The sequence below is a fragment of the Mobula hypostoma genome, chromosome 7 (assembly GCF_963921235.1).
Source record: "Mobula hypostoma chromosome 7, sMobHyp1.1, whole genome shotgun sequence".
Lineage (NCBI taxonomy): Eukaryota > Metazoa > Chordata > Chondrichthyes > Myliobatiformes > Myliobatidae > Mobula > Mobula hypostoma.
Genome location: NC_086103.1, coordinates 146,108,013 through 146,128,374, shown reverse-complemented (window position 1 = coordinate 146,128,374; position 20,362 = coordinate 146,108,013). Strand labels below are relative to the sequence as shown.

At 40.7% G+C, this 20,362-nt stretch overlaps 1 protein-coding gene across 7 annotated transcripts in view; it reads left to right on the top strand.

Annotated features, from left to right (window-relative positions):
- atp8a2 (ATPase phospholipid transporting 8A2) overlaps positions 1–20,362 on the top strand; it is a 589,180-nt gene that overhangs the window by 175,529 nt on the left and 393,289 nt on the right. For 4 of the 7 annotated variants that reach the window (XM_063054225.1, XM_063054227.1, XM_063054226.1 and 1 more), the window contains one exon: positions 15,520–15,652. The exons of the other annotated variants lie outside the window; for them this stretch is intronic. In XM_063054225.1, coding sequence (XP_062910295.1) covers positions 15,520–15,652 — 133 coding nt within the window. The remainder of the gene's footprint in view (positions 1–15,519; positions 15,653–20,362) is intronic. 7 annotated transcript variants of the gene reach the window in all.

The following is a 20,362-nucleotide window of genomic DNA, read 5'->3' as shown; positions in this document are numbered from 1 at the left end:
CATCAAATCCTGATCATATGACAAGCCATTCAATCCTGGAATCATGTAAGCAGCATGGTGTCCCAAATAAACAAAGAAAATCCTGGCTATATTCTCAATTATTTTTTGTTATTTAAGAGATGTCCCAAATAAGTAGTTTCCCCAATTAACCAATGGGTCAATTAACTGGAATCCACTGTAATGGGCAAATAATACATTTTAATCTGTATTTAATAAGTTTTCCTCTTAGCCTGAATAAATAATAGTTATGCAAGAGTTGAGTTTATTTTAATTTAACTTGCAACAAAAGGCAGCTAGATAATCCTTAACATATAGCTTCATGTCAATGAAAATGTTCTTTTTTTTAAAAAAAAACTATTTTTTGAAATATCAGTTAAACATGTATAGAAGAATTTGTTTTTATAATTCATAACTCCTCCAAGAACACAGTGATATAACCATATTCATGCAAACACGAAGAAATCTGCAGATGCTGGAATTTCAAGCAACACAGATAAAATTTGCTGGTGAATGCAGCAGGCCAGGCAGCATCTATAGGGTCTCATCTGAAGGCCCTCGGCCCGAAACGTCGACTGTACCTCTTCCTATAGGTGCTGCCTGGGTTGCTGCGTTCACCAGCAATTTTTATGTGTGTTGCTTAACCATGTTCATGCTGCTGTAACACTTTTTCCTCGGGAAGGTAACTCTTGCAGCTTTGCTGTTAAGTTATTAAAATGGGAAATATATTGCCAAAGCTTTCCAAAGTGAATTATTTCAGCACATCTTTATTTTACAGAATAAACCAATTAGGAATTAATGCTGAAAAGAGATCATCCTTCAAATTAAATCTCTAAAAATTGTGACTGGTTTTTGAACTGAAACTGTGTTGGTCTCAGGATAGCTTTTACATGACTGTGTATTAGTGACCCACTTGTGAATATTTGCGTGTTCTAATGTCCAACAATAATTCCTATCTGACGTTTTACTTACTATTGTATGCCACCAACTATGAATATACTGGTTAGTTCCTAGGTCAAAATGAACTTTGTGTATCATAAATCAAAAAAATGCAGGGATCCAGTGGAACTGCCAGAACATTATAAAAGGTCCCTTTAGTCCAAACTGTTGTATTTGCTCCTTTAATAGAACTGAGGTCCATTTACTCAGGCCAATCCCAACTGTTCACAATAAAAATTGCTTGCAAAAGATTGAGAAAGAACTGACTCAGATAAACATCTTGGTTGGCTTGGGTGAGTTGGGCCAAGGAGACTGTTTCCATTCATTCTGTCTCTCTGTGCCTCTGTCTTCCCCCATCTTCTATTATGTAATTGACTTTTTAGTAACTATGATTTATAAATTGCTGAGGTATTATTTATTTATTTTCATTGAATAGATTTTTTTTCCAGAAATAAATCTTAACATACACTTTGGTAGAAGGAATAAAGGACTGGACTCTTCTAACGGGAAACTGTTATGTTTTGTAACTCCAAGACATAAAACTTTCAAAAAGAAAAACAAGGGAGCCCAAAGATGCTAAAAGACATAAATAAAGTTTACATGCAAGGTGCACCCTTGTACAGTGGTGGCATAGTGACGGGTGCTATTCACATACTTTTATGTACAACCTGCAATGCATTATGTAAATAACAAAAAATGCTTAATCCAACAACAGATTTATAATGTGACTCAAATATTACTGAAATATTAAATACACACCTCATCTCTGCTTAGCTATAAACTCCGATTCAATATGGAATGCATCTCAACTATATCTAAAAGAATTGCAAGGGACAGAATTGGTCAAAATGGTAATCTGTGCGTGGAGCCAAAAGAGATGGGGTAGATCTTAAATGTAAAAACAGAAGAGGGCATATAACAAAGCAAAAATTAGTGGGAAGATAGAGGATTGGGAAGTTTTTAAAAAAAAAACCTGCAGGGAGCAACTAAGAGAATCATTAGAAGGGAAAGGATGAAATATGAAAGCAAGCTAGCAAATAGTATCAAAGTGGATAGTAAAAGCTCTTATAAGTATGTTTAAAAAAAAGAGAGTGGATATAGGACAGCTAGAAAATGAGGTAATAACGGGGAACAAGGAGATGGCAGATGAACTGAATGAGTATTTTGCATCAGTCTTCACTGTGGAAGACACTAGCAGTATTCCAGATGTTGTAGTGTGTGAAGGAAGAGAAGTGGGTGCATTTACTATTACATGGGAGAAGGTGCTCAAAGAGCTGAAAAACCTAAAAGTACATAAGTCACCTGGACCAGATGAACTGTACCCCAGGGCTCTGAAAGAGGTAGCATTAGAGATTGTGGCGGCATTAGAAATAATCTTCCAAAAATTATTGGACTCTGGCATGGTGCCAGAGGACTGGAAATTTGCAGATGTCACTCCACTCTAAGAAAGAAGGAAGGCAGCAGAAGGAAATTATAGACCGGTTAACCTGACCTCAGTGGTTAGGAAGATGTTAGAGTCAATTGTTAAGGATGAGGTTATGAAGTACTTGGTGACACAGGACAAGATCGGACAAAGTCAGCATGGTTTCCTTCAGGGAAAATCCTGCCTGACAAACCTGTTGGAATTCTTTGAGCAGATTACAAGTAGGATAGATAAAGGGGATGCAGTGGATGTTGCATATTTGGACTTTCAGGCCTTTGACAAGGTGCCATACATGAGGCTGCTTACCAAGTTAAGAGCCCATGGTATTACAGGAAAGTTACTAACATGATTAGAACATTGGCTGATTGGTAGGAGGCAGCAAATGGGAAATAAAAGGATCCTTGTTGGCTGCCAGTGTCTAGTGGTGTTCTGCAGGGGTCGGTGTTGGGGTCACTTCTTTTTATACTGTATATAAATGATTTAGATGATGGAATAGATGGCTTTGTTGCCAAGTTTGCAGATGATACAAAGAGTGCTGGAGGGGCAGATAGCGTTGAGGAAACAGGTCAGATGCAGAAGGACTTGGACAGATTAGGAGAATGGACAAGAAAATGGCAAATGAAATACCATGTTGGGAAGTGCATGGTCATGCACTTTGATAGTAGAAATAAATGTGCAGACTATTTTCTAAATGGAGAGAAAATCCAGGAATCTGAGATGCAGAGGGACTTGGGAGTCCTTCTGAAGAACACCCTAAAGGTTAACTTGCAGGTTGAGTCGGTGGTGAGGAAGGCAAATACATGTTAGCATTCATTTCAAGAGGTCTAGAATACAAGAGTAAGGATGTGATGCTGAGGCTTTATAAGGCACTGGTGAGGCCTCACCTTGAGTACTGTGAACAGTTTGGGGCCCCTCACCTTGGAAGGGATGTGCTGGCATTGGATAGGGTCCAGAGGAGGTTCACCAGGATGTTTCCAGGAATGAAAAGGTTATCATACGAGGAATATTTGATGGTTCTGGGTCTGTACTCACTGGATGGAATTCAGAAGGATGAGGGGAGATCTCATTGTATCCTTTCGAATGTTGAAAGGCCTAGACAGAGTAGATGTGGAAAGGATGTTTCCCATAGTGGGAGAGTCTAGGACAAGAGGGCACAGCCTCAGGATAGAGGGTGCCCTTTCAAAACAGATGTGGAGAAATTTTTTAGCTAGAGGATGATGAATTTGTGGAATTTGTTGCCATGTGCACCTGTGGAGGCCAGGTCATTGGGTGTATTTAAGGCATAGATTGATAGGTATCTGAGTAGCCAGGGCATCAAAGGTTACGGGGAGAGGGCCGGAAAATGGAGTTGAGGAGAAAAAAGGATCAGCCAAGACTGAATGGCGGAGCAGACTCAATGGGCCAAATGGCCTAATTCTGTTCCTATGTCTTATAGTCTTAAATGGATTTTTTTGCATCTGTATTTAGTCAGGTGATGGACACAATCTAAAGAAGCGAGGCAAAGCAGCAGTGAGGTCATGGATTATATACATATTACAGAGGAGGAGGTGTTTGCTGTCGTGAGGCAAATTAGGGTGGATAAATTCCCAGGGCCTGACAAGATGTTTCTTCAGATCCATTGGGAGGCAAGTGCAGAAATTTCAGAGGCCCGAGCAGAGACACATAAATCATCATTAGCGACAGGTGAGATACTGGAGGATCGGAGGAAAGCTAATGTTGTTCCGTTGTTTAAGAAAAGGCTCTAAAAATAAGCCAGGAAGTTAAAGGCTAGTGAGCCTGACATAAGTAGTGGGAAAGTTATTGGAAGGTGTTCTAAGGGACCTTACGAGTATATGGATAGACAGGGACTGATTGGGGATAGTCAGCATGGCTTTGTGCGTGGTAGGTTGTGTCTAACCGATCTTATAGTTTTTCGAGGAAGTTACCAGGAAAGTTGAGATGGCAACGCAGTGGATGTTGTCTAAGTGTACTTTAGCAAGGCATTTAACAAGGTCCTGCATGGGAGGTTGGTCAGGATAGTTCAGTCGCTTAGCATTCAAGATGAGGTAGTAAATTGGGTGAGACATTGGCTTTGTGGAATTCATTGCCAAAGATTGCTGTGGAGGCCAAGTTAATGGGTATACAAAATGGAAATTGATAGGTTCTTGTTTAGTAAAGGCATCAAAGCTTATGGGGCAAAGGCAGGAGGAAGGTGATGAGAGGGAAAATAATCAGCTATGATTGAATGGTGGAGCAAACTCAATGAGCCAGATGACCTAATTCTGCTCTTGTGTCTTATAATTTCTCAGCCAATGTTTTTTTTTCTTGAAGTTTAAAAAATTATTAGAGATATAGTGATTTTTGTGTGTGTGTGTATACTGTTCTATACTTTTGCTGACTTTCATCTTGGCTTCTAAGGGTCAAAATGCTAGGGCTTGAATCCCATTCTGTCAAGGAGAGCAGAATTTAGAATGGGATCTAAATGAAGAAATACTGCAATGTTGGATTACTGTCTTTTAAATTGGATTATTCTATTGCTTTATTTATAGGCATGCATGTCGGCTCTCTTCCATGTCCCTTAATGTATCTTCACTAATACAGATTTTGGTTAATGCTTCATTGTTGATTTTGGAACTTCGGCTATATGCACAATATTGACTATATCTAAAATGAAATTCAATAATAATAACTTATTTATAGAGTACTTTTTATACAAACTATGTAGTTCAAGGTGCTTTACAATGGGATAAAATGCAAACATAAAAATTAAAGGTGAACTATGTTAGTTAAAAGCAAGGTTAAATAAATAGGTTTTGAGCTGGTGTATCTCTTGATATATTTTGACCTAGGTACTGTATCTATAAGAATGAATTCTATGGGAAGCTCTGAGGTCATTTAAAAAAACAAGTTTGCACCTTAAAATGTATTAGTTATCTGTTGCTCATGCACAAAAGCAAATGTGAACAATTAAGTTAAGAGCAGGACATGAAGGATCTTAGGCTGGAACATTGACTGTTCATTCCTCGCCATAGATGTTGCCTGACCTGCTGAGTTCCTCCAGTAGTGTACTTAAGATTATTTTTCCATCCTGTAAAGATGTGTCTTGAAGTTACTGGTCTTTCTGCATTTCTGTCATTTAGTGAAATATATAGTGTGGCACTTATGCCAATTTTTCTCTGTTAAATGAAGAATTGTCTATCTGGTTTGTCTCCTTTGATTATGAAGTGTTGAAATGCTTTTAACATTTCTATTTGTTAAATTCTCTTATTACTGCCTTGTGCAAGGACCACAATTCTGGGATCTTTCTTTGGACTTGGGATACGAAAAGCACACAGTTACACATTGAAGTAATGTTATAATGTGAAGTATGACTTGAGTGAATTCCATCCTGTGGTAAAAGATCTAAAAGGTGATTGCAAATTGGGATCTTCCTAGACTGGTTGAATGTCCAAGGTGTTGTGGTCTTTCTTTGATTCTATTATGGTTATTATTCTATAATGGATTTATTGAGTATGCCCACAACAAAATGAATATTATGGCTGTATATGGTGACATGTATGTATGAGGGGTGATTGATAAGTTCGTGGCCTAAGGTAGGAGCAGTCAATTTTAGAAAACCTAGCATATTTATTTTTCAACATAGTCCCCTTACACACTTAGTCCAGCGGTCGTGGAGCATACGGGTCTTGGACCTCCAGAAAGTGTCCACGGCAGGGGTTTGAAGTTAATACCTCATCTCCTCCTCCCTTAGACCACAAACTTATCAATCACCCCTGATGAGCTATTAACTTCAAACTCTGCATAATCACTCAAAATGTTGAACTGCATGTGCACGTAACAAGAGCTGTATAACTCATCTCCTTCAACCTGAGGTGATGAACTTATCAATCACCCTTGCTGTGGACACTTTCTGAAGGTCAAAGATCCTTATGCTGCATGACCGCTGGATTAAGTGTGTAAATGTAGGAGGGGACTATGTTGAAAAAATAAATGTGCTAGGTTTTCTGAAATTGAGTCCTTCTGCCTCAGGCCACGAACTTATCAATCACCCCTCATACTTTGAATATAAATTTACTTTGAACTTTGGAAAAACCTGATCAATTGATTTGATTTAAAAAGTAATATAGATTGTTGTTGAATATTACAGGATTGAATGGGGAGTAGTTAAGGGATCAAGTTTAGTTCTCATTGGTCCTGGACAACATGGAACTGGAAGGTTATGTTGACACTAAGTGAATTCAGAGATCCAAATTGTAAAGTACACATTATCAAAGTATGTATCTAGAATACAACTCTGAGATTCGCCCTCTTCTAGGCAGCCACAAAACAAAAAAACACCATTAAACCCATTCAAGAGAACATTGAATACACAATGCACAAAATAAAGAACAAAATGTGCAAACAGCAAGAAGTGAGTGAACTACACAAGGAATATCAAGCATCAAACCAGAGTCCAGTAGTATTCAGTTGAGTTAAGTTTGGGGCCATGCCACTAACCAGTGCAACGGCCACGGAGCCATTCCTCTCCGAACGAAGCGCCCAAGTCCGCAACGGCCACTCAAAACCAGCAAAAAAAATAGAGTAATCAGAATCCACGGACGTGTACAACATCAACCTCAAAGCCCCCCAAAACGAGTCCAGAGCCTCGCTGATCATTCCTGGTAACGTAGATCCCAAGACTCCTGCACTTTCTCGACAGCAGTTAGTCAAAGAGACATTGAAAAATGCAGCAAAGAAACAGGCCATTTGGCCCATCTAGTCTGTGCCGTACCTTTAAAATGCCTATGCCTGCACCAGGACCATAGCCCTCCATACATCTACCATCCATGTATCTATCCAGCCTTCTCGTAAACGTTGAAATGGAGCTCATGTGCATCACTTATGCTGGCAGCTCATTCCACACTCTCATGACCCTCTGAGCGAAAAAGTTTCCCTTCATATTCCCCTTAAACTTTTTGCCTTTCACCCTTAACCCATAAACTCTATTTGTAGTCCCACACAATCTCAGTGGAAAAAGCCTGTTTGGATTAACCATATCTAACCCCTCATAATTTTGTATACCTCTATCAAATCTCCACTCAATCTTCCATGTTCCAAGGAATAAAGTCAATCTTTTCATAATTTTCTTATAACTCAGATCCTCCAGTCCTGTCAACATCCTTGTAAATTTTCTCTACACTCTTTCAACCTTATTTACATTTTTCTTGTAGGTGACCAAAACTGCACATAGTTTTCTGAACATATTTGACAAACTCTATCCAAACTCATTCTTTTACAATATGGGCTTCCCAATCAATTTGTAGAAAGTTAAAATCACCTACTGTAACAAATTTACGTTTTTTGCAACAGTCTGCAATCTCTACAAATTTGTTCATCTAAATCCCGTGGACTATTGGGTGGTCTATAATATAGCCCCATAACATTCCTTTCTTATTCCTCAGTTCAACCCGTAAAGTCTCAGTAGATGAGCTCTCCAGTCTGTCCTGACTGAGCACTGCCATGATATTTTCCCAGTCTAGTAATGCCAGTCCTCCTGCTCTGTCACATCTTAATGGAATTCTGGAATATTGAGCTGCTAGGCCTGCCTCTTCTGCAACTTAGTCTCACTAATGGCTACAATATCATAATTCAATGAGCTCCCCGAGCTCATCTGCCTTTCCTAAAAATACTTGCATTGGAATACACACAGCTCAGGACAGTAGTTGCACCATGCTCAACCTTTTGGTTCCTAACTTTGTCTGAGGGCTTAACATCTGTCTCCAAAATATCCCCCTTATCTGTTCTGGTACTCTGGTTCCCCTCTCCCTGCAACTCCAGTAAAAACCTGCCCCGTGCAGCATGAGCAAACCTTCCTGCTAGGATATTAGTTCCCCTCCAGTTTGGATGTAAACTGTCTCTTCTGTACAGGTTCTACCTTCCCTGGAAGAGAGCCCAATGATCCAAAACTCTGAAGCCCTCTCAACTACACCAACTCCTTAACCACATGTTAAACTATATGATCTTTCTATTTCTGGATTCACAAGCATGTGGCACAGGTAGCAATCTTTAGATCACAATCTTGGCATCCTGCCGTGTACCTTAGTGCCTAACTCCCTGAACTCACTTTGCAGAACCTCATCACTCTTACTACCCATGTGGACCACGACTTCTGGTTGCTCACACTCGCATTTAAGAATGCTGAAGACTGAATCTGAGCTGTCCCCGGCCCTAGCATCCAGGAGGCAACATACCAACCGGGAATCTCATTCTCGCCGACAGAACCTCCTTTCTGTTCCCCTGACTAACGAATTCCCTATCACCACAGCTCGCCTCTTCTCCCCACCCTTCCCTTCTGAGTCACAGAGCTATACTCGGTGTCAGGGACCTGACCACTGTGACTTTCCTCTGCTAGGTCAGTCCACCCCCCTCCCCACCTCATGTCGACATTGTGCGCTGACAGATGACTAAACTCAGGTGCGGAGAAGCCATGAACCCCCACGTTAAGACAGAAACAAAAGTTTATTCAATAGACAATAGGTGCAGGAGTAGGCCGTTCGGCCCTTTGAGCCAGCACCGCCATTCACTGTGATCATGGCTGATCATCCACGATCAGTATCCAGTTCCTGCCTTATCCCCATAACCTTTGATTCTGCTATCTTTAAGAGCTCTATCCATCTCTTTCTTGAAAGCATCCAGAGACTTGGCCTCCACAGCCTTCTGGGGCAGAGCATTCTATATATCCATCACTCTCTGGGTGAAAAAGTTTTTCCTCAACTCCGTTCTAAATGGCCTACCCCTAAGACTTAAACTGTGGCCTCTGGTTCTGGACTCACCCATCAGCGGAAACATGCTTCCTGCCTGCAGTGTGTCCAATCCCTTAATAATCTTATATGTTTCAATAAGATCCCCTCTCAGCCTTCTAAATTCCAGAGTATACAAACCCAGTCGCTCCAGTCTTTCGACATATGACAGTCCTGCCATCCCGGGAATTAACCTTGTGAACCTATGCTGCACTCCCTCAATAGCAAGAATGTCCTTCCTCAAATTTGGAGACCAAAACTGCACACAGTACTCCAGGTGTGGTCTCACCAGGGCCCTCTACAGCTGCAGGAAGACCTCTTTGCTCTTATACTCAATTCCCCTTGTTATGAAGGCCAGCATGCCATTAGCTTTCTTCACTGCCTGCTGTACTTGCATGCTTACTTTCAGTGACTGATGTACAAGAATACCTAGATCTCGTTGTGCTTCCCCTTTTTCTAACTTGACTCCATTTAGAAAATAATCTGCCTTCCTGTTCTTACCACCAAAGTGGATAACCTCACATATATCCACATTATACTGCATCTGCCATGCATCTGCCCACTCACCCAGCCTGTCCAAGTCACCCTGCATTCTCATAACATCCTCCTCACATTTCACACTGCCACCCAGCTTTGTGTCATCGGCTAATTTGCTAATGTTACTTTTAATTCCCTCATCTAAATCATTAATATATATTGTAAACAGCTGCGGTCCCAGCACTGAACCCTGCGGTACCCCACTGGTTACCGCCTGCCATTCCGAAAGGGAGCCATTAATCGCTACACTTTGTTTTCTATCAGCCAGCCAATTTTCAATTCATGTCAGTACTCTGCCCCCAATACCATGTGCCCTAAGTTTGCCCACTAATCTCCTATGTGGGACTTTATCAAAGGCTTTCTGAAAGTCCAGGTACACTACATCCACTGGCTCTCCCTTGTCCATTTTCATAGTTACATCCTCAAAAAATTCCAGAAGATTAGTCAAGCACGATTTCCCCTTCGTAAATCCATGCTGACGTGGACCGATCCTGTTACTGCTATCCAGATGTGTCGTAATTTCATCTTTTATAATTGACTCCAGCATCTTTCCCACCACTGACGTCAAGCTAACTGGTCTATAATTCCCTGTTTTCTCTTTTTCTCCCTTCTTGAAGAGAGTGACAACATTAGCCACCCTTCAATCCACAGGAACAGATCCTGAATCTATAGAACATTGGAAAATGATTACCAATGTGTCCACGATTTCTAAAGCCACCTCCTTAAGTACCCTGGGATGCAGACCATCAGGTCCCGGGGACTTACCAGCCTTCAGCCCCAACAGTCTATCCATCACCATTTCCTGCCTAATATAAATTTCCTTCAGTTCATCCATTACCCTAGGTCCTTTGGCCACTATTATATCTGGGAGATTGTTTGTGTCTTCCCTAGTGAAGACAGATCCAAAGTACCTGTTCAACTCGTCTGCCATTTCCTTGTTCCCCATAATAGATTCACCCATTTCTGTTTTCAAGGGCCCAATTTTGGTCTTAACTATTTTTTTTTTCCTTTTCCCATACCTAAAGAAGCTTTTACTATCCTCCTTTATATTCTTGGCTAGTTTACCTGTGTACCTCATTTTTTCTCTGCGTATTGCCTTTTTAGTTACCTTCTGTTGCTCTTTAAAAGTTTCCCAATCCTCTGGCTTCCCACTCATCTTTGCTATGTTATATTTCTTCTCTTCTATTTTTATACTGTCCATTACCTCCCTTGTCAGCCACGGCCTCCCCTTACTCCCCTTAGGATCTTTCTTCCTCTTTGGAACGAACTGATCCTGCACCTTCCGCATTATTCCCAGAAACACTTGCCATTGCTGTTCCACTGTTATCCCTGCTAGGGTATTGTTCCATTGAACTCTGGCCAGCTCCTCCCTCATAGCACCATAGTTCCCTTTGTTCAACTGTAATACTGACACTTCTGAGTTTCCCTTCTCCCTCTCAAATTAGAGATTAAAACTTTTCATACTATGGTCACTACCTCCTAATGGCTCCTTCACCTCGAGGTGCCTGATCAAATCCGGTTCATTGCACAACACTAAATCTAGAATTGCGTTCTCTCTGGTAGGCTCCAGTACAAGCTATTCTAAGAATCCATCTCGGAGGGACTCCACAAACTCTTTCTTGGAGTCCAGTACCAACCTGATTCCTCCAGTCTACCTGCATGTTGAAATCCCCCATAACAACTGTAGCATTACCTTTGTGACATGCCAATTTTAACTCTTGATTCAACTTACACCCTATATCCAGACTAGTGTTTGGGGGCCTGTAGATAACTCCCATTAGGGTCTTCCTACCCTTACGATTTCTCAGTTTTATCCATACTGACTCTACGTCTCATGATTCTATGTCCCCCCTCGCAAGGGACTATCATTCCTCACTAACAGAGCCACTCCACCCCCTCTGCCCATCAGTCTGTCCTTTCAATAGGACTAGCGAGAGGAAGAGGCAGATTGCTTAGACGCAGGCAAATGGCACCAAATACCCACCTGTCCTTCGCTCTGGTCCTTGTCAACTTCAACCTTGCTCAACACCTCATTCGAAGAGAAGCAATGGAGTCAATCATGGCCTCGTGCCCTTGATGCCTCAGTCAGAAAGAAGCATTAGAATTAATCGTGAGCCCTATCTCCTGGCTTCCAGATCTCACTGAACTCCTTTGGAGAAAGCAAAGTACACCATCGAAATGTAAACCACAGGTTCCAATCACACGCAGCTTAGTAGAAGAATCATATTTGAAAGAAGTAGTAAAAGAAGTGGTTTTGTGAAGAATTAACAGGACGTCACTGGTTGTGTTGTTTGCTGGTGCCATGTTGACCACTTGGCCCTTGCTGACCGCTATCAAATTACAAAAGATTAAAGGATGTTTTGAAAGTGTCATTTACAAACTAACATCTACACTGACATTGAGAATACCCAATTCATGTCTCGGCAATGCAGAGGAGAAGGATTAGGAGTAGAATTGGGAACCTTGAGTTTATTTATTGAGAGCACAGAGGGGCCCAAGGAAGATGGCAGAAGGGACACATCACCTCCCAAGTTACCTACTCACCCATGAAGCAGCTCCTGTGCCACAAGACAGAATTTGCACATTCCTGTTGGCTTCAGATTGGAATGGAAGCATGTCATTAACAACCATGTGGACCGCTTAAGAGGGAAGGTATTCAATTAGGATTATAGTTGGCACATTTTCCTGTAGTTCTGATATCAGATTCCTGATTTATGAAATCAACTACAGCACAATTATCTTCTGATTAGTGGTGCTAATAGCATTTAAGAGAAAAATACAGAAAAAGTTCTAGCTGTAGCTCTACATATTATTATATAGAATTGATTAGAAAAAAAAGTAGGACGGGATTAGCCTATCTGGAAGTTACTTCTAGGACATGTTTATATGTAACCATTGTTTGCAAGATTACTGTAGTTTTTGTCCCCCTTTAAATTAACCCACCTTAAATCTTGCTCCTTTGTAATACACATATTTCAGTAATCATCACTTTCTACCTGAGAGATATCTAAAGAAAAATTGTTGACAATACATGGTTTAGTTTCCTTTTTCTCTCCCCCCCACTTGTGGTTTTCAGTAGAGTTATGTAGAGAATGTCCTGGGGAAAAAAACTTAAATTGCAACTGTGTAATTTGGGGAATTAGTCTATGAAATCTAGGAGGAAAGGGACCTATTGCCAAGATTTGATAATTTTATTTCATGATAAAAGTAACACAAATGTTGGAATGAATGCCTTAGCAAAGCTTCACAACAGTTTACTGGCCATTGAATTCATTACCATGGAGAAATCTTCTGGCTGAGCAGGAGAGAGGAACTTCCATCATATCCAATAGGGGGGTGATGAAAGAAACTAACATCTAGGTCGTCGGTCAACACATGAAAAGCTGCTGTAGAGTTCTAGCAGTGTCCTCACTAATTTGCAGGGTCTTGATCTGAAGTATCAGCCTCCACTTTTTTTGCTTTCATATGATGTCTGACTCACTGCATTCTTCTAGCTTTTTGCTTTTCTTCTAGATTCCAGCAATCTAGTCTCTTTTATTTTCTTCCACGTGTCATTTTGGTCAGGGTACCATCCCAAGCCCTACATTTCACTCAGCATAGCCTGCCTAATATCAGTTCTCACAAGTACTCTCTCCACACTGGCTTTCGGGCAATTTGTTACTGCAGGAGCAGCAAGGCAGTAGACACTCACACTAGGTTCCTTGCCCTCAGGTTCCAATTACAACAATGTACAGCAAATAGGGCTGCACACTAATTTCCAGATTCTTGTTACAGCAGTACTGAGAAGTAGTAGAGCTTTTACTTTTACTTCCTGACAGTCTGATAGTGAAGTGAGGTATCAGTGTATTGTGAGAACATGAAGCAGTGTGCCATGTGAATGGAAACTATGGTTGCAATATACAAAGCGTGTATGAATATATTTAACACAGACCTATGGAACTCAGATCCTGATTGTATCTTGGAAACTCAAGGGGCATAAACTGTCTGGCTATTGTTTTGGAAATTTTGATGGGCATGTGTGATACGTTATGACATTATTTTGAACGTATGTGTAGTTCGAGTCAAAATAAAAACTGCTGTAGCAGCAAATCTTTCTGCTTCAGATAAGTAAATGCACTTTTTGTCAGAAACTTGTCTATGCATATGATTTGGATGCTTTAACAAAACTCTGAAAATGAGAAGAAATTTTCTGTTTTGGCATTACATGCATATTCTTAAGTTCATTAAGATTCATCAGACACTCTCCACTGATACAGATTCTGTAACAATCAGACTTGAATTAACGTGGAAAAAAATGTTATTTCACATCCAATGTGACGAAGATTGGACATTCTATTTACGACTGTGCCTGGAACCTGCTTCGCATGCTCACCTGTTTATCTGTGTCAAGCGGTAACAAAAGATCAACTTTATTCACCATATACATTTACATGTATCAGGAATTTGCTGTGGTGCACCGTGCAACATAAAACAATATTCAATAGTTATAGAGAATTATATAAAAATTAAATACTGCTCGTGCTGCATGATCTCTCAATAATAATAGCAGAAACCTATTTATCGGTTGATGTTGAAGCTTTTAATTTACCTCACTCCAACAGATGTGGTCTAATCAGATTTTGCTTAGATCAACTTGATCAAATGCTTGAGATATCAGCAATATTAGACTTTGTGTCTCTCCTAATTACACCTCCTGGCTTAAATACTCTGGGTAGAAGTGGATGAAACTTCCATTAATATATTTCTTCAGTAAACTTTCTTCCTCCCATCCAGGCTACTTGTTGCAGCATTTAACATAGTATTGTCAATATCTGTGACTCTTTGTTTCTCTAAGTAATGGAGAATCAACATATTCTGCTAATTGTCGGACCCCTGCAATTTCCCTCTCAACCCTTCCAAAATTGTAGGATGCACAACCAAAACATTTTTTTCCCTGATACCATGCAGCATCTCTAATCAAGAGAATTCAAACTATTACAGTACTGAGTTTCAGCTATGCCCACTTCACATAAAGTAGTGGAGCAATTACCTGTGTTGACTCTCTTCAGATTTCTTCACTCATTTCCTCTGCACTAAGTTTTCCCACTCTCAGCTGAGCTGAGCTTTGATGCTAGGAATTGATATAGAATAGTCTCAATGACACCTTTACCGTTTTCTTTTTGAAAAGCAGTTTTGCTTGAAGCAATACTTGGGTAACATTTTGAATAGAATTGCAATAGCTTGACTACTGAGATATGTTGAAGTGTTTACAGTTGAAGGTGCAGATCCATCACATTGTCAGACAGTAAAATTGAATAACAAAACTAATCCATAACTTGCTAATACTCTGACAAATAGGCTTATTGCATATACTGCAACAAAGATTTGTGGATCCCAGCATATTGGAAAGGGAAATCCTTAATATTACATTAGTGTCCACTTAAGTATCCCTTATTAGCTTGCATAATTTATAACACTGGTTGAATGGAAAAGTACTTGGTCAGCCATGCGCTTACATTGCAGTCATTTATCTGACAGGGATATTGGCAATTCACTGGAGCAGCTTGCCCTTCCATCAATGCATGTCCGTGTCTTCTCATTGGTCTAAAAAATAATTCCCTCTGTACTAATAGTCATTTTGTTGCTCTGAAGGTTATTTATTTTGTAAACCTGAAAGACTGCTGATAGCTATGTGTGGGTGCCCAGAAGCAATAAACAATACATGCCGATCACTCATTGTGCACTGAGCATTGTGGTGCTCTCAGCAGCTTAATTTACTGCAAGTACAGCCCTGATCTTTTATCAAACTCTTATCATGTGGTATCAGTGAAAAAGACTCTGTTCACTTCAAATTACTGAGCAGGTTCTTTCTTGTTTGAACACCAGGCTGTTCATCCTTGGACTACGAGAAAGCCGATGATGAGATGTCTAGCACTGCAAATACAGAGTCGGATCAAGCAGCCAGAGTTATTAACATTAACCTACCTCAGATAACTAAATTTTGTGATAATCATATCAGGTAAGAAAGCCTTGCAAATTTGTAACATTTATTTGTGGACTGGAATGTCTATCAAAATGTATTGTTGAGGAAGGTTTTTTTTTACACGAATGTATGCTTCGAATTATTTATTTATGTTTGTGTCACTTGTTCCAAAATGCCTTGTTCATAGAAAGAAATAAAGCTATTTGTAGGAAATTTCTTCAAAAAAACGGTTTATTAACCTTAATAAATGAAACTCAAAACTGAGTAAATATATTTCGTGGTAACTGATGAAATATCTGCTCAGAGTTTGCACTGTTTTGAAAGATAGAGATTTTTTGTATTAGCAATTCTCTTGCTAGCCTGTGATCTTTAAATAGTGGTCCAAATCCATAAAGTCCCTAAAAATCAGATATTTCAGATCAGTGGTGCTTCACTTTGGATTCAATTAATTTTTGCTAGAACTTGCAGCATTTATGTGGGGTGTTACGAGAATACACATAAAATTAAGATGTTTGCTGGCCTGGGCTAGCATCAGTGGCATCAGCAGTTGGTCTGCCACCTGCCCTCAGGGGAAGGAGAGATAAGGAACAATGGAGCAGCGTCTGGAGATGTGTAATGAAGGGATGTGGGAGGAAGAGCTGTCTGGAGCGGCTCCCCCCTTTGAACCCTGAACTGTTTGAAGTGATGGACAGGCGATACCCCAGCAGGGGGATAAAAAGGGACAGGTTCGCTAAGACGGGCACACACGCCACCCGAGGTAACGAGACCCTGGAAGCGGTGCGCCTCTCACGAGTGGTGAGAAGTACCGAACAACGCACAGGGTGGAAAGGTACGATCAGCGGGAACCCGGTGTGTGTCCGCCCTTGCCTGGGTGCCGGGTTCACTGCAGAGGATCGACCGCATCTGGAGGAGGGGTCACAGTCGGTGACCTCAGGTGACATCACCAAGGACCCGCCCAAATGCTGTTTGTGAGCCATCTCGCTGGTCTGTGAGCCATCTTGCTGGTCTGTGAGTGATCTTGCTGGTCTGTGAGTGAAGCCGTTCTGAATGATGAGTTGTTCCTATTCTATCTCTCTCTTCCCCCACGTTGTCCATCGCCATGGCAACGATTACTGCGAACTGAACTACAAACTGGACTGAACTTTGAGTCATTTTGAAATTGGTCATTTAACCCCTAGACAACGATAGAGCTTGATTGATGCTGTTATCTTAATTCTGTGCACATGTGTGGTTATCATTGTTGAATTGTTGCATTTATTATCCTTTCGATTACTGTGTTGCTTGTTTCTTTAATAAAACTTTCTTAGTTCTAGTACTCCAGACTCCAACTGAGTGATCCATTTCTGCTGGTTTGGCAACCCAGTTACGGGGTACGTAACAGGGGAAAAAAGGGGTGTGTTGCTCTTTATTTAGACTGCAGGGTTTGAATTGTATCAGGAGGTTCTTTTCAGAGCAAAATGTACTATACGCATCCATTTTTGAGAATTGTCTTAATTATTAGGATGGTACTTTCATTATAAATTGATTATGGAAGGTTATTTTAGAATGGCAGTTTCTGTTGTATAGCTCAGGATGTATAATTATGCCTAGATTATGAAGGAGATATTTTAGCATTAAATTTGCTAAATGAGGACATGAGGACATCGGGCTACTTAGGGTATCTGAAATTACAAGTTGGTGACAGTTGGTGATTTTGGATCTCCCCCTCCCCGTCCCACTTTCAAATCTCTTACTAGCTCTTCTTTCCGTTAGTCCTGACAAAGGGTCTCAGCCCGAAACGTCGACTGTACCTCTTCCTAGAGATGCTGCTTGGCCTGCTGCGTTCGTCAGTAACTTTTATGTGTGTTAGTTGGTGACATTTGTAGCTTCTAAACTCATAAGTAGGAAAGCACAGTTAATGGTGTATATCACCGTTTGAAATACACCACTGTTTACAAATTGTATCAATGTTTATATCTGATTATGAATGAGGAACAGGAGTACTTAGCCCTTTGATCTTACTTTGCCGTGCAAAGAGTCATGATTGATTTTTAAACAGTGACCCCCAAGTTCTAGATTCTCCCATAAGAGGAAGCATCCCCTTCACATCCAGCTATTCAGGACCCCTCAATCTCAGATGTTTCAACTAATCATACTCGTATAAATCCTGGGAAATACAAATCTAGTGTGTGCAATCTTTCGTCATAAGCCAAACCACCTATTGCTTGATATCTTCAGCAAGCTGTGATTCTTATGCAGTTTGTAATGTGAGAAATGTTACCTGGTTTTCTTGCAATGACTGAAAGATTCTGCAAACGCAAAGTAGTTGAAATCAGTATGAAAGATTCCTGTAATTTCCAATGGTCGAATATTTTGTTATTAGTACCCTGCAAAGCTCTACGAATCTCTCAGGATGCCAATGAAACTTGGTTATTTAGTAGTAGCATTGTCAAGATTTTTGTTCCTTTTTAAAGGAATTGCAACACAGCTTTGAAAATGAAGCTGATAATTATCTGGTGGAAATAAGACTAAACATTGAACACTAGAATTTAAAAACCTTTTTGGCTTAAGTACACAAGCATTGCCAAAATTCAAGTTCAGTAGGCAGACCCTGTGTAGTTTCCATACTGTAATGAACACATTATCATGTTGGTATAGTTACAAAGCTGGTCCATGCACACTGTTGGTCCTAGCACTAGAGATTGACTTCTGTCTAAACTACAAAATATCTTGAAGTCTTGTAAAATGAGTAACTAAAAGATCAGTAAGTGTATCTCTAATTTTCTGCAGTAACAGTAGATCAAACATTGAGAGAAGCTTGATGTGGAAGAGGTGGTGTGCTGATTGCTGAGGTGGCAAGAGCAACCCACAGTGAGTGGCATACCAGGGTTAGTTTTATTTCCTGAGGGTAGATAAAATGGAGTCAGGATTTGGATAATGTACTGGTTTATATTTATCAATGTTGTCGTAATGAGAAGTAGCAGAAATACCAAAATGTAAGATCTGGAAAAAAATTCTTAAAATGTAACTTAACAACAGTGGACAATGAATGAGAAAACTAAAGTCACCATTTACAGTGCCTTATTAAAGTATTCGACCCACAACCCTTTGAATTGAATTGACTTTATCACTTACATCCCTCATATACTTTAGGAGTAAAAATCTTTGTTACATCTCTGTCTAAATATGCAATGTGCAATTATAGTGTTTTATAATAAACATTATGTACAACAGGATAGTCAATGTAACATAGAACAACAGTTGCATCTGCATGAATTAATCAGTCTGATGGCCTGGTGGAAGAAGCTGTCTTGGAGCCAGTTAGTCCTGGTTTTTATGCTGCAGTATCATTTCCCGGATTATAGCAGCTGGAACAGTTTGTGGTTGGGGTGACTCAAGTCCCCAGTGACCTTTCGGGCCCTTTTTACACACCTGTCTTTGTAAATGTCCTGAATGCTGGGTTGTCCACACCACTCTCTGCTGTGTCCTGTGATTGAGGAAAGTACAGTTCCCATACCAGGCAGTGATGCAGCTGGTCAGGTGCTCTCAATTGTGCTCCTATAGAAAGTTCTTAGAATTTGGGGGCACATACCAAACTTCTTCAACTGTCTGAGGTGAAAGAGGCCCTGTTGTGCCATTTTCACCACACAGCCGGTATATACAGACCACATGAGATCCTCAGTGATGTTTATGCCAAGGAGCTTAAAGCTGTTCACCCTCTCAACCCCAGATCCATTCGTGTCAATAGGGGTTAGTCTGTCTCCATTCCTCCTGTAATCCACAACCAACTCCTTTGTTTTTGCGACATTGAGGGAGAGGTTGTTTTCTCGACGCCACTGTGTCAGGGTGATGACTTCCTTTCTGTAGGTTTGAGATTAGGCCAATCAGTGTAGTGTTGTTGGTAAATTTAATTAGTAGATTGGCGCTGTGGGTGGCGACACAGTCATGGGTATACAGAGAGCAAAGGAGGGGGCTCAGTACACAGTTCTGAGGGGTACCCGTGTTGAGGGGCAGAGGTGAGGGTGCCGGCGATCTGATAGGAAGTCCAGGATCCAGCTGCACAAGGCAGGGTCAAGGCCAAGGTCGCTGAGCTTCTTGTCAAGCCTGGAGGGAATTGTGGTGTTGGATGCTAAACTGTAGTCGAAGACCAGCATTCTCAAACTAGCAGCACTCTTCTCCAGTTGTGTAAAGATGGTGTGTAGAGCTATGGCTATTGCATCACTTTTGTTCACATAAATGAGTATTACAACCAGGAAGTTTGATTAATCTAGCTTAGAATTTGTATTTGTAAATCGCATGCTCATTTTTTCACAGTAGAGCCCAAAAGCCAGGGAAAATTGTAAAGCATGAAGAACTAAAAATTCCAAAACAGATACGTCGGCAGTTCAAAAGTATTCATCCAGTTTGCTCAGTACTTGGGTGAACTTCGTCTCCAGTTGTATCCACTGCGATTCTTAAACTCTATCCTTCGACTTATGAAAGCTAGCACCCCATAAGCTTTCTTAACTACCCTATCTACCTGTGAGGCAACTTTCAGGGATCTGTGGACATGTACCCCCAGATCCCTCTGCTCCTCCAGACTACCAAGTATCCTGCCATTTACTTTGTACTCTGCCTTGGAGTTTATCCTTCCAAAGTGTACCACCTCACACTTGTCCGGGTTGAACTCCATCTGCCACTTCTCAGCCCACTTCTGCATCCTATCAATGTCTCTCTGCAAACTTTGACAATCCTGTACACCATCTACAACACCACCAACCTTTGTGT